General features: G+C 39.3%; 2 protein-coding genes across 3 annotated transcripts in view; one reads left to right on the top strand and one right to left on the bottom strand.

Annotated features, from left to right (window-relative positions):
* Positions 1 to 14,285, bottom strand: part of LOC138049094 (protein PopC-like) — a 47,973-nt gene that overhangs the window by 7,388 nt on the left and 26,300 nt on the right. For both annotated transcript variants that reach the window (XM_068895221.1, XM_068895222.1), the window contains 2 exons: positions 10,717 to 10,785; positions 2,225 to 2,357 (listed from right to left, as the gene is read on the bottom strand). In XM_068895221.1, coding sequence (XP_068751322.1) covers positions 2,225 to 2,357; positions 10,717 to 10,720 — 137 coding nt within the window. In that variant the 5' untranslated portion in view covers positions 10,721 to 10,785. The remainder of the gene's footprint in view (positions 1 to 2,224; positions 2,358 to 10,716; positions 10,786 to 14,285) is intronic.
* LOC138049092 (uncharacterized) overlaps positions 6,961 to 14,285 on the top strand; it is a 36,934-nt gene continuing 29,609 nt past the window's right edge. Inside the window, exon 1 of the mRNA XM_068895219.1 lies at positions 6,961 to 7,604. The gene's annotated coding sequence lies outside the window, so the exon portion shown is untranslated. The remainder of the gene's footprint in view (positions 7,605 to 14,285) is intronic.

Raw genomic sequence — 14,285 nt, 5'->3', positions numbered from 1 at the left:
AAAGTTTCTCTAAATTACGAAAACTTTTCTCCAGGAATTCGAAAATAATTGCCGTTTTGTCCAGTTCCCTGTTAAAATGTGACAAGAGCTGGCTTTGAAGTTGCCTCTTTCGTGACTTGGAGAGTGCCATCTTGGTTAAATTATGACATGTTATGATGTAGCAATAGTCAACAAACCTGTTCAATCTTACCAAGTTCTTCGATCCCCGATCACTTTTGTGTGATCTTTCTGCTTCGAGAAATTCAAATGTAAGATGAACTATGGTAAACGATCTTGTGGTTCAATAGGTAGCAGGCCATGTAGACCATAAGTGCGACAGAAACTCAAGTCACTTAATACATTTTCTCGTCAATCAAATTATGCGGCAAAAATCAGCCAGTGCAAATGTAAACCTTGAACATGTGACAAAGAAATATTCGACAAGCGAACCTTTTTCACTTTCTTCCTTCAGCAACAGCAGTCTTCGATGCTTCAGCAAACGTATTTGTTTGCTTTCACACTCATGTCACTGGAAGCGTTTAATTTAGAATAAGCCGACGAAACTTTCAGATGTTGCTCAATACACCTAGCAAGGCTTTTTCACAACATCAATTACCGCTGTTGGGGTGTACGCTTTTGAGGGGGATGAAACTAGACACATATCTAGACTTGAGAACACACATAGAAATTTTAAAAAACTGAAGCTTACTCACAACAGAAAATTAAAATTTAAAGAAAAGTTGGCTGGCGAAAATAAAACGTGGACAGATTCCTCAAATGTGAAAACCTGACTGCTACATTGTCTGTTCGGGTCTGTCATTTTACCAAGGAGGACTTCAAGCGGGATCTTCAGGTGTATGAATATTGGTCTTGGTGACATTCGCTTCATACGGAAAACTAAGTTAACTAGTCCAAAATATCATTACAATGTATTGGAGCGAGAAAACAGAATCAAGCCATATATAGATGACTTCCACTGTTACTGTATGCACTAATAAATGTAACTTGAAATGTGGTTAGATTTTGTTAGCAGTATAGCAACTACTGAAACGATTTACCGGTACTCTTACCATTTGATGGACATATGTAAATCAATCGTTTGTTTTGAAGTTGTAACAGGGATCTCGTAAAAAGCCACGGTACACAGATTAAACTTGATTTCCCAGCATTAATTTTATTTCACAGCAATGAGCAAGCGATAGCACTGCAAGCTCTCTTTTGCTTTGTAAAACTCCTGCATATAACTGACAAATAAAACCGTCTTTAATGACCACGAGGTAAATCTGTTCAGAGCTGGAGCCAACATCAATACAATTTAGCCTCTGGATTAAGATTCAAGTCTACAAAGTATTGCTCTCCTCGCCTGTGTTTTTCTTCTTTACAATCAAGTACATTTAGTCATCTGGAGAAATCCTTGACTATTGCTATGTCTTAGCCTCGTTTGCATACACAAAAACAAAGATGGCGGATTTCAATTTAAACTTGCTTATTTTTGAAGCGTTATTGTTGGTTATTTAAACACATTTAGTCCAAATGAGTGGTCACGTATGACAATACAGGTAAAGAACTTTTGATTCAGGGAAAATTCTTCTAGACCGTACTTTCCCTTTAAGAGATAAAAGCTTCAGTAAAACGTCTGCAATGCGGGTCAACGATAACTAATGTATCCCCAAAGTTGGGGTTGTCCTAAAAGCCAGAATCTGGAATCCGGAATCACAGGTCATTGTTTTACCAATACAGAGAGTAAAAACTATAAAACATTCATAAAAGCTAACATTAGGCCTAATTAGGCCTAAACAAACGTTTTCAGGCCTAAGGTTAGCCTTTATCAATGTTTTATAGTTTTTACTCTCTGTATTGGTAAAACAATGACCTGTAATTCCGGATTCCGGCTTTTAGGACAACACTAAAGTTGTACCCTGATGGTCAATTGGGGGATGAACAATTTGCGAGGCAGACGTGCAAGGCATCTGAGAACACTTTCTAATAGCGTGGATAAACAGTATTTAAGTCTAAGCACCCATTTCAAAACGGTTAGCAGTCTACGAGGAGAGGGACAGTGGTTTTCTGGTCAAGATATAAAGACAGTTGGAGGCTTATAATTACGTCATACAGAGCATCAAGAGGATTTAAAGTAGTGGTAAAATAGTGGCAGTGAACTCTTCATTCAAGTCACGATCGCTGACTAGCCTGAATTTCAGCCGCCTCCTCCGCTCGCTGCCCCGGGGCTCGCTGAACGACTTACCTTCGTGGAAAACAATTGCTCCTTGTAGGAAAGTTGAGATTCATAATAAACCACTTCTGTAACTGACAGAAACAAGGAATACAGATTCTTTTATGAAGAAATTGCACAGGCGTTCCCAACGCAATGAAGTGCCCTGGAACGAATATTCAGAACAATCTGTGTATAAATACATGAAGCAGCTAGTGTGGCGGGTCCGGGAAATGATGTTAGGCAGGTTTTGTTGGGACAGAAGAACATACTGTAAATTGTTGAGAATTAATTGGAATTGCTTGCAATTAATTGGATATATATGTGACTAGAAAATGCCCGTAGCGATTCTCATTGCAGAATAGCTAGGTTTTATATTTAGCAGTTATTGAATGAGGCTGAGTAGGATATGAAGAATTCTGCAGGTCGAGGAGGGTGTTATCCACAGTGTATCCCACCAAGGCCGAAAGCCGAGGTGGATATTGTCTTCTCAACAACAATTTTTACCACTATTGCTTGTAAAATCGCAATCTGATTGGCTAATTTGCCGTTGGCAATAACAGTTTTTACCGAGTTTTTACCACAATTGCTTGTAATCTCGCAATCTGATTGGCTAATTTGCCTTTGTCGATAACATTTTGACCACTGTGATGACGAATATCGTTGTCGATAAGAGTACAGACAACGCTGAACCACTTTCGATTTGTTAACTAAACAAGGCAGTACGCGTCATCCTCGCGTCAATTTGTCACGCAATGTAATAGCCAATCAGGAACGCCCATTTTGGGAAATAAACCTTTCATATTGCGAGAAAGTTATAGACAACGTTAAAGAATTAAATCTTTTACTGGAAATAGTGTATTGAAACATAGAACGTTTCGGCCATAAACCATGGCCTTCATCAGCCAATGCTGGAGGTCACGTGACCTGTACAGATCACGTGACAGACGGGTAGGAAAGCGCCTTAGCACCCGGTCCCATGTGTTGGACAAACTGAAACGGAGCCCCCCTTTGCGGTTGAGGGAAGGCTGCTCAATATGGCTTTTATGCCTCGTCGGACCCAGTCCTCTTCTCGATAGAGTATCACCACGTCCGTGTTGTTGAAAGAGTGACGGTTGATACTCGATCGAGAAGAGGACTGGGTCCGACGAGGCATAAAGGAGGCCATATGGGAAAGGGTGAAGCAGCCTTCTCTCAACTGCAAACTGAAAGGGGGGCTCCGTTTCAGTTTGTCCAACACATTTGACATCTGAAAAAATGGCCGCAATGCGTTTCGAGCAGGTGCAAAGATTCATTTTAGCGGAAAAAATATTTTGGGGTTATATGGGCACTTTAAGGAGACCCTGGGAACGAGATTGACGTGTTGGGGATCAGAAGCCAAAACTGCCGTAATTAACGAAGTTAACAAAGTTCCGAGTAAAATCTTTAAACTTTTCGTGGTCTCGTCAAATTTGAATAGTCAATAGAGATTTTTTTATACTGAATTGAATGATGCTATTGCCGTCATGAATACGCCGTTATTCTACAATCTCTCTCACAAACACATCTTGTAAGGACACCCAACGAAAATTATTTCCATAATGCATAATAATAGGCAAAAAACTTACAAGAAAACACTAATAAGTTTTTTTTTTTAGTTTTTTAATTTTGCTGGGAAAAAAAGGTTTTCCGCTCTCCCAACTAGATAGCAGATGATAAACTCCCAGTCAGCCGACTTTGTGTCACTGTTTCCCAGCCAGCAAAAAACCTCGTGAATCTAAATCGCTCGCCAAACCTGTCAAAACATTTTTCTCAGCATGTGATAAGTTAAACCAGCGGTAAGCTTCTGGTGAACGAGTTCTCCTCCAGTCTCCCCCAGTTTCTGTTCTCAGCCAGCCAGCACGGATTGAAATGCTACTTATATTTAAAGTTTTCCAGCGAAAGAGTACGAACATTAATTACTTGCCAGCCAGCTGAATTTCGACTGCGGAACAGATATTTTGGGGAACACCTCCGTTGGGTGCCCCTGATCCTATTTAGTAATACTAGGTTAGACCATTCACAGTAAAGTGTGACAATATTAATTAACAGAACGAGACAAACTTTATTGATACTACTTGCCTTTCAGTTCCAACTCATTGCTTTTCTCTTGACGTCACCAAAACGTTCGTGACCCTGGTGAATACCTCCACAAGCGAATAATCTTATATTCGACATAGCAATCGAAGCAGAAAATAAAAACAATTAACTTAACGATCGTTTCTTTGACGACAACACCTAACCGCATCCGTTCTGCCATACCGTATAACAGAACGGATCACATGCCATGTGCAACAACGCTGCCCTTGATACTATTGTGAGGCCAACACAGATTTCCAGAAATCCGCGCATCTGAAATGAACATGATTAGAATGGCTGTCTCTTAACCTCGGTAGCAAATATTTGGGGTAATTTAAATCCACCTTTCATTGCTAAACCTACAGACTCTACGGTTCAAATATTTCAATCAACGATTGTGTTCTTTTCACTCGGTGTATCACTGTGGCGGAACGGGTTAATGACTCACACCAGGATCCCATGGTCATGGGTTCCTGCTCACACCCGGAATTGTGAATGGTTTTGTCGTTTTTTGTTCCCCACGGAACCATATACTACTGCAAACATGATTGCCGACAGTACTAAAGCCGAAGTTTTGGTTGAATGTTGAACGTCAGGGTCCACATATTCATGAGAGGCGCAGTAATTTGATACCAAACAACCAACGTAACCTTTTTTGTCAAGTCATTTCAGTGTTTTAGGATGGCGCGGAAAAGGAAGAAGACCATTTCTTTTCACCCCCTGTGTTGGGTGGCGGGGGGGGGGGGGGGGGGCGTGAATATCAACCCTCCCTGTAGAGCATATTCATCGCTGGTAGGAACCCAAGTGCTCCAAATATTAAAGATGTGATGTGGTTACGGTGGTTGAATTTCAGATGGAAATTAAATTAAAATATGAATAATGAGATTGCTAGAATCAAATTGAAGGTTGAAGAAAAAACAAACTTTCATTCAATAAACTTGTTTTTTGCTCTATCAGTTTTAAATTGGCTTTGATGAAGGTAGTTCTTCCTTCATAGATAATAACTAACATGTTTTCGTGGAAGCAGGCAACCTAATCTATGTGACTCATCTGACGTAAGTTCCTGAGAATCGAGGGACACCATTAAAGGTGTAGAAAAGGAAAGAACTTGTTCAACTTAATCAGCAAAAGCTTAGCCATCAAAAACCATAACCCTCGACGTGCACGTGACGTTACGTAGCCACGACTGCCGAATATTTGGTTATAAACTAAACCAGAGTTACTTGACTCTGATAAAACCAAGAGAAAATATAAAATGTGAGAATTGAGTGGACTGTAATCTCGATCTCTGCCAGTATTTAGTGGTTAGACGCAGCACTGTGCTGTGCGTGCTTGTACATGTAAATAAACGGAAGTTTTCTCAAACACCTAAAGTCAATGTCTAAGGGTGCGTCCCGGCTTTGGGATGATCCGAAAAAGGATCACTGATCCAAGATCACTTGGATCATGGTGCATCAAAGGAATCAAAAGATCCATTCTCAAAGTGGATTTATCGGTTTTTTTGATGCACCTTGAAAGTAATAATAATAATAATAATAATAATAATAATAATAATAATGATAATGATAATGATTATCATAATAATAATAATAATAATAATAATAATAATCAGTTTAATTACTCTTTTTGTAGCTTAACAGCTAAATTACAAGAATGTTCAAAGTACTAATCATATACATACATTATCATGAAACATTTTACTGGGAATATCTATATGTCATAAATTTGTCGAGACTGTTAGAAGAGGCCATGGCGGGATCCTCTCTTATGGTGCCTGAACGTAGATTGTATCCATGGGACACAGTTGTGCGCTGTGGAAGCAAGTTAGCAAGGACACCGGTGTCCCGAACTCTCTGGATAAACTTATAATTTAGTGCATCCTGCGGCGCGCCGATCCGAGAGAGGACGAAGACCACAGTGCATAAGTGCGTCCCTGTAGGGAAGCCCAGAAAAGATTATCTCCAAGGCTTTTTTTCTGCACACCCTCAATTAGGAGGCTAAGATATTCCGGCAAGTTTGGCCAAACTGGGGACCTCCAAAACTGAACGGATCAGGCTGGAGTACACCAGAACTAAATCCCCTTCCATCACACCTGACCTCTTCAAACAACGCAGTGCGTAAAGGCGTTTGCGCGCTCTCTGAACAATGTACTCGCAGTGCGTGCTCCAGCATAAATTATCAGTAACATACACACCAAGCAACTTAAACGTGTGGACGCGCTCGATTTCGGATCCAGAAAACTGCAAAGGAGGAGGATGGTACGGCTTGTAGTGTAAGAAATCAATAATCATCTCCTTGTACTTCACTGGGTTGAGGTGCATGGCATGCTCACCAGCATATGTGCAAATATCTCTTGCAATGAACAGCAGAACCAAGTGATCTTGGATCCCGCACCCCAAGGCGATCAATGGGTCGTTCAAGCGTCACAGAAACGTGACGTCCTGACTGGTGATCCAATGAAGATACGAGTATGAGGTCTCTTCTTTTCTGAGAATAGAGTGACAGTGACATCATTTCTGTGTCAATGGCCATCTTCAGTATGCAAATGTCCTAATGCAGGAGTGAAAGTCATAAACAGCATTCCTTTCACTTTCATCTGCAGTTTATACTGATTGTGCATTATTCATCGATTTTCCTACACTTGAGGTCGTTCTTTGAGGTGCGTACTGTCTTCCTCATGCATCTTTTCAATATGAAAATCACAGCTAAGCGTTTTATTGAGAAGACGAGATCACTTCCGACATCATGACGTATTAACGCCGACCACCTTCTTGTAGATGTTTGCTTACACTTATACATGTACATTATGTTAGCGGTAATTTTGTAGTAACAACAATGATGTAATGTGATTATGTGCAGTTGGGGTGCTTAGCCATGTTCTGTTTGATTTGAAACATTTCTCCCGCTGCCCTTCGTTGCAAAGCGCATTTGAGCTTGTCCATAGGGAAAATATCATGGTAGATTAAAATGATACACGATTCTTTAATTTTCCCATTTCATCACATTTAAACCAACCGTATTACAAACTATGGCAACCCAACTTCGAGTTGAGTCTACTTTTCTTAAAGACAAAAACGCCCTAAAAGACGGCGTCAAGTTATTTTTTGTACTCAACCAAATGCATTGTTTAATTTGAATTATTTGGTAATCTTTAGTAACAATGAATCATGCTTACTCTGCCATAGGCCGAACATTACGTCGACTCCAAACAGTGCTGTAGTTCTAATGTTGATGTTAATGCACCGATTGATTAAAGAACTGTCGTCATCAGACAATTAAGCAAAATATTGAAGGAATTCGTCCGCACTTCTAGAAGGTGAGTAGTTTATTCTGGTCATTTGCTTTCTCTAGGTCTTGTATCTAAGACTGCACCAAATGGCATCATGTATTTTTTTTTTTTCCAATCAGCTGATCGTTTTGAATTATTTCTGGCTGCGTATCTCAACTGGGTTGTTGGTGGGCAATCTCGTCCCAAAAGTCCACTTTTCTTTAGCAGCTGCACTCCGTGCGGCCACTGTCGTATGCAGAATTAATAAACACTCAACGCACAAACAGTGATTCAATTTCCTCAAGAAAGCAAAGCAAAACAGCCAAAATATCACTACAGCATCTACAATGAAGATAAACCTGAAATTCAATGCATGGTGTAATCGAAGTGACATCCATTTTAGTGGCTCATTTATAGCCAGTCTCTTAAATGTCAGAAACCACCAAATTATCGTTGTGTATTTGAATATTTTGAACAAAACGTGCCTTTAGATGACAAATAAACGGTTTATTTGTGTCAAGAATTATCAAATACCCTGCCACATCTAAGATATGTCCTAGAAAAAAACTAGATACGAGGCTACGAAGTCGCATTTATTTGATAAGTATAGTTGGTATTATTGAATAAGAAGTGTAATTCTGAGTGGATACGTGGATACGTGGAGTGGGCAAGTCCCTCTCTTTCTTGACAGATGGTAAGTACATTTCTGAGAGGATACACGGATACGCAGTGAAAAAAGACCCACTATTGCTTTAGAGGGTACGTACATGTATAGTTCTTGTTTGTGGCGGACAGCAAATTGATGGGAATCTGTCACATTGAATCTATAAATTTGTTTAGGAGCTATTCGTGGTAAGAAGGCAACCACAGCGGGAAATCCCGAGTAAATTAGCTGCATGATTTTGTTAAAGAACATTCGAACAAGTTTGTATTTTCTTCACACGATCTCAGTGGAAAAAGTGTAGTTAACGGAACCGTAAAATGAAAGCTAGAACGAGGCAATGTTGTAGACGCTACGTTTCGAGAAATAAGGGTTATTGACCAAGCGTGATGTCAAGATGGCTGGATATTGGCCAAGTTCTTTTTTGGGTGTTTATGGACCGAGACGAAGTCGAGGTCCATACACACGCAAAAAAAAAGAACGATTCCACTATCCAGCCATCTTGACCAAACAAGCTTGGTCAATAAAGGATTTATCATATGGGATAAAACACAAGAAAATTATCTTTTCAAGCGAGAAATACCGAGCGGGCATGCAGTATAGCTCCATCTTACCCACTTGGGTAGCCAATCACAGCACGGGATTTGGTTCATCTTGCCTGCTCATGCAGCTAGTCAAATAATAACGAGGTATAATGCACGGTAATTTGTCATTCAGTTTTATTCTGGTATATATTCTTCACACGATCTCGAAAACAAGTGTAATTAACCGAACCGTATAATGAAAGCTAAAATTTTACAAGAGTGCTTAGGCCTAATCACTGAAACGAGCCCTCAGGCTAAATCACGAATCGAAAATACATATGAACAAGGAGATTGATCGCGCTTTAAGATACATCATTGTTTTTCACTCGATCATCGTGCTTTAAGAACAAGAGATATATACACATCAATCACCTTCGCTCTTTTTGTTTGGCGGTTTAGAAAGAAGAGCTATTGGGAACGAAGAAAACGAGTGTGTATCTCCGTATCCACACAATTTAGGTTATAGCTTGGAGGCGGCAGGGTATTCTGCATTTAAGCCTAAATCGCAAGCGGTCAGTATTAAAACACGGCTGCATTTTTTCTCTGCTTACCGTCTTCAGACTTCAAAGTCGTCTCTTGAAAATAGATGCACTCTCTTTCAGTTTTGAAATGGCATGTTAATCTTGATAATGCGTTTGGTATATCGCAGCGAGAAACATATTTCTGTGTGAGCCCTTGAAGTACCGCCGACATTGTTTTCCGGTCACACTTGGCATGTTATTTCAATCTCGTAGCCAAGGTTCCGTGACCGGTATGGACCTAGTATGTACATGTAAGACATGGAACATGTGCAAACTCAAATTTTGCAAAAGGCAGAGCTTACAAACTTAACGGAATGCTGTCAAATAACAATAAGCTTCTCGTTCACTTGATAAAATGGTTGATACTTTAATAAAATTGAAACAAATATGACAAAAAAATTGTTGCTCACTTAACAATATGTATAGGTGATCACACGATTCCAGGTGCAATTTGGTCGTCTTAGAAAAAATTTACAAGTACTTACTTATTCCAAATTGCACAGAAAAATCATGTGATTACGCACGCGTATCACGCAATCAGGGAAACATTGCATATTTGCGCCATCTAGGGCGCGCGCTTGATTTAATTGGTTCTCACCTTTCCTCGTACTTGTACCTATTGTTTATTAGCCAATCATAATCCAGAACTTCGCTGTGTAATTTGCACTGGTATTACACTTTTTGCACTGGTGTATTACACCTTTTGCACTGACACTGTTACACTTGAACTACACTGCTCTCAACCAAATTAGAATCTAGTAATGATTTCAATGATGTATATTAGAACTAGTTAAAAACTTTTTAAAATGGTTACAGCCCTAATACCTACAATAAATGCACTTTTACAAGTTTGTAACTTGTTTATATTGTTAAGTAAGAAACTTTTTTATTATATTTCAATTTTATTAAAGTATTAGTCATTTTATTACGTTTTTCGAGCAACCTAGTTCCCAGGGTCTCTCTTCTCTGCCTCCATTGTGGAGGCAGAGAAGAGAGACCCTGGTAACGAGGTTGGTCTTGGAGCTGTTTATTGTGTTTGTCTTTGTTAGCTCTGCCTATCAAAAAAATTGTTTGTCTCTTGTTATGTCCGCGTATCCCTGTTCGTCATTAATGATTTGTAAGCAAGGTTTAGAGTTTGTTCGCCTCTCATTAAGTTCGGGTGCCATCACGTTTGCGTTTGTCTGCAACTTATTAAGTTTGTAGGGTCTCTCTTCTTCCCATCCTTTTGGGTGATGAGGTCGACTTTCAAGTTCTGACGGCTGGATACCCTAAGAAAAAACTTATTTTACGTGTCAATAGACAACACTTTTTTTCTGGAATCTGCATCCTATTTATTTACGGAGGCTCTGTTTATTCAAAATGAACGTGAATTAAGTGAAATTCGGGATACTCACTCATCGTTAAACGTTAACAGCACAGCGTTGGCTTTGATCAGATGGAGATGCCCACCTCTCAGTATTCATCTAAAACAAGAGAAAATAAAATCTGAAGACCTCGCGTCAACCCCTTCAGTTAACAATCCACCCTTTTTTGTTTGGATTAGTTATTTAAAATACGGAATAAATTCTTTTACCATTACTCGCGGCTTTGTTTAAAACGTTCTGCGACCAAATAAAAAGAAATTAAAGGATTAAATTGATGATTACATAACTCCCTTGTTTCGTTATTTCTTAGTGTCCCCAAGGAAAACAAAAAAATGAAATGGCCGTGTTCCTGTCCCAAACTAAACCTGAAGGAATTAACTCTTTACGAGCGACTGTGGGTTTGTTTAATAATAACAACGATAACGATAACGATAATAATAATAATGATAATAATAATAATAATAATAATAATAGCAATAATAATAGCAAATAGAAAACATCACTAAAGCAAGAGAAGTACAACTACTCATTTAGAGGAATTACGAATTTATATAAGAACTATAGAGTCACTCAAATCAACATTGTACTTGACTTCCTAGGAGGATATCACGTAAATCTAGAAAAAGACCTTACTGATCTAACTAAGGGCAAAAAACAAATTGACTTCGTAATCAAAAAATGTCAAAAATAGATTGTGTCAAACAACAATGAAATTGTTAAATAATTCTACGGATATAAGAATTTGAGAAAACCTACTGCAGTATGTCTAATATGAAGGTAAACACCAAAGCTTAGGTAATGCCCGCATTGCTGTAAATAACTCTACAAAGGAACAAATTAGTTGAGATACCATAAGAACTGCTCATCACACACCATCGCTGGACTCGTTGAGCTATACGAGCAGCTCTTACCAACGCGAGTATACACGAGTCAGAAGACCCACACAAGCGCGGAAGGTAAGGTGAGGTGCAGATTATGTAGCAAGGCCCCAGAGAGTGTGGCTCATATCTTGTCAGGATGTAGTGCGCTGGTCCAGGGCAAGTATCTCTCTAGGCACGACGCAGGTACTGTTTTACGAGCTGTTGTACGATGAGGGACTTATAGACGGGTGTGTACCACCCTGTGTATGAGTCAGAGAACGTTAAAGCTTATTGGGATGTCTCTATATACGCCGATATTCAATAGGGTGGATGAACGTATTGTAAATCATAAGTGCAAGAGAGTTGTGACTTTGAAATGAGCTGCCTGTGGGTTAACAATAAGAAAAGAAAGGATCAGGAGAAGATTCTTAAGTACGGACCCTTTCGTTGGGAACTGAGGCAGCAGTTATTATTATTATTTTTTTTAAATTTTTTATTTGTTTATTCCATGGCTCACAGATTACGTTTGTGCCCTGTGTACCTTGATTAGAATGTAGCATACAGTTGAATCCTCTGCTATATAATAATAATAATAATAATAATAATAATAATAATAATCATAATGAATAAGCACTCTTAAAAAATTCTAATTACAATTCAATTTCTATATGGCTATGCACAATGAGAATCAAAAAATGTGATTAAGTGCCTAAAAAAATTATATACGTAAAAATAAATTAAAAAATTGAGCTTTCTGCGACCTCAATGTCCATTACTCATTTCCCTGCGAAACACCTTGATTAAAAATCTCCAAGCGACATATAGTATATAATTTCACTAACATATCGCTTCTGGAAAATAGAAAAAATTCACGAATAAAAAAGAAAAATATATAAAATTGACCTTTCTGCGACCTCAATGTCCATATCTATGGTATTAATGCCATTTGTGGTTCTTTTCGAAGTTCTTGAGCTACGTAAACATACAAGTGATGATCTGAGCAGGGAGAAGCAAGTTTTGGCCCTGATCCATGCCATTGTAGTGTGATATTGCTCTCCTTTCGTATTAGCTATCAACTCAGCGAGCCGGCTGTGATAGACCTTGCATTCTTTACTCATTTCCCCGGTAGTTGTGAAGACAAGGGGAGTAAACGTTCCGTGTTCTATTTCGTTCACTCTTTCAGCATATTTGCGTTTCGAGTCATCCTCGTGTAGCTCGTAGATGATAGAAAGTTCTAAATCTCTCTACGTATCTGCGTTAGGGAAACAGACCCTGACGTCAAAAAAGGCAGATCGTTGCTTTTCCCAAAATCCTCTAGCATGTATGTCAAGCCTTGCATCTGCAGCTTTATTTGCTCCTTTTCTTAGCTGTTCATTAGAGATCTCTTGAAGCAAAGGTTCGATTTCTACATTACTACAGACTGAACTCAAAAGCTCAGCATCCAAATTCCGTAATTCATCATGGCGTTGTACAATAAATCCTCCACGTTTGCAAATCATTGCGTGTTCAACAGAGTACTCTTCACCAAACACACATTTCGATGGAATATCGCTAAAAGGCCAGTTATAGCGTAATTGCAGAGCGTCCCTGAACTATCTCTTACGTTGAAGCCCATTTCGTTTAGTGGGATCATAGTTAACCATGTGAAGCCCCTTTCTCAGCAGCCAAATCCGAAGCTCTAGATGATTTTTTGAGCAGAGTGTCTTTGACCTTCCGCAGCTTATCTTTGGCTGCCTGCTCTCTCTCACTACGAGCTTCTTTCTGGGCTGATCTTACATCAATTTCTTCTGGTAGTTCACGTGATTGTGAAACAATCCTCTCAACAAGAGAGGCAGTTAGCTTGATTGATGATGAGCACTCAAGGCACGCTTCAGTACACGGGTTAGTTATACCAAGACCTCCATGACGCGGTGAAAGCGATATGATGTTACGATCGTTTGCATTGCATGCATGTTTTGTAATAGCTGGAATAAATACGTCTGAGATGGCTTTCTCCAGTGGCTCTAGAAGATCTTGAGTGTCTGGTATTGTCCGAAGGAAGTATGTCCAGCGATGTTTCAATCCAAAGGTGTAGGCAGCATAACACGCTTGGGGCTGTGATAATGCAAATTCAGCTAGCTTGGTAATTTCGTTAACCCAAGTTTCCACTTTCTCTGAGATGATGATGATGATGATAATAATAATAATAATAATAATAATAATAATAATAATAATAATAATAATAATAATAATAATAATAATAATAATAATAATGTATGAACTGTACGAGCAGTTGTTACCTACGAAGTTCTACACAAGGGAGAAGACGCAAACATCCACCAACGGTGAAGTCCTATGCAGGTTATGTAGGAAGGTTGCTGAGAGGGTTGCACATGTACTGGCTGGATGTTCCTCCCTGGCACAAACCAAGCACTTATACAGGCATAATGCAGCTTTGAAGATTCAGTTTTTTGAGCTCCTCCGAGAGCATGGGTTAATAGAAGAGGTACCACCATGGTACTCACCGACGACGCCAAAACCAGCCTACCAGAACACCACGAGTGAGGCATTTTGGGATATTCCCATCTATGCAGAGCACAACGAAGTTAGAGCAAATCGGGTCGACGCGCGATTTGTCAGCCACGAGAGGAAAGAAGTCTGCATCATTGAAATGAGCTGCCCATGGATTGAAAGTAGAGATAAGAAAGATGAGGAAAAGACATTCAAGTATGAGCCCATGATGTGAGAGCTGAAGCAGAG

Source organism: Montipora capricornis, chromosome 5 (assembly GCF_036669925.1).
Source record: "Montipora capricornis isolate CH-2021 chromosome 5, ASM3666992v2, whole genome shotgun sequence".
In the NCBI taxonomy this organism is placed as follows: Eukaryota; Metazoa; Cnidaria; class Anthozoa; order Scleractinia; family Acroporidae; genus Montipora; species Montipora capricornis.
This window is presented reverse-complemented; position numbering and strand designations above follow the sequence as displayed.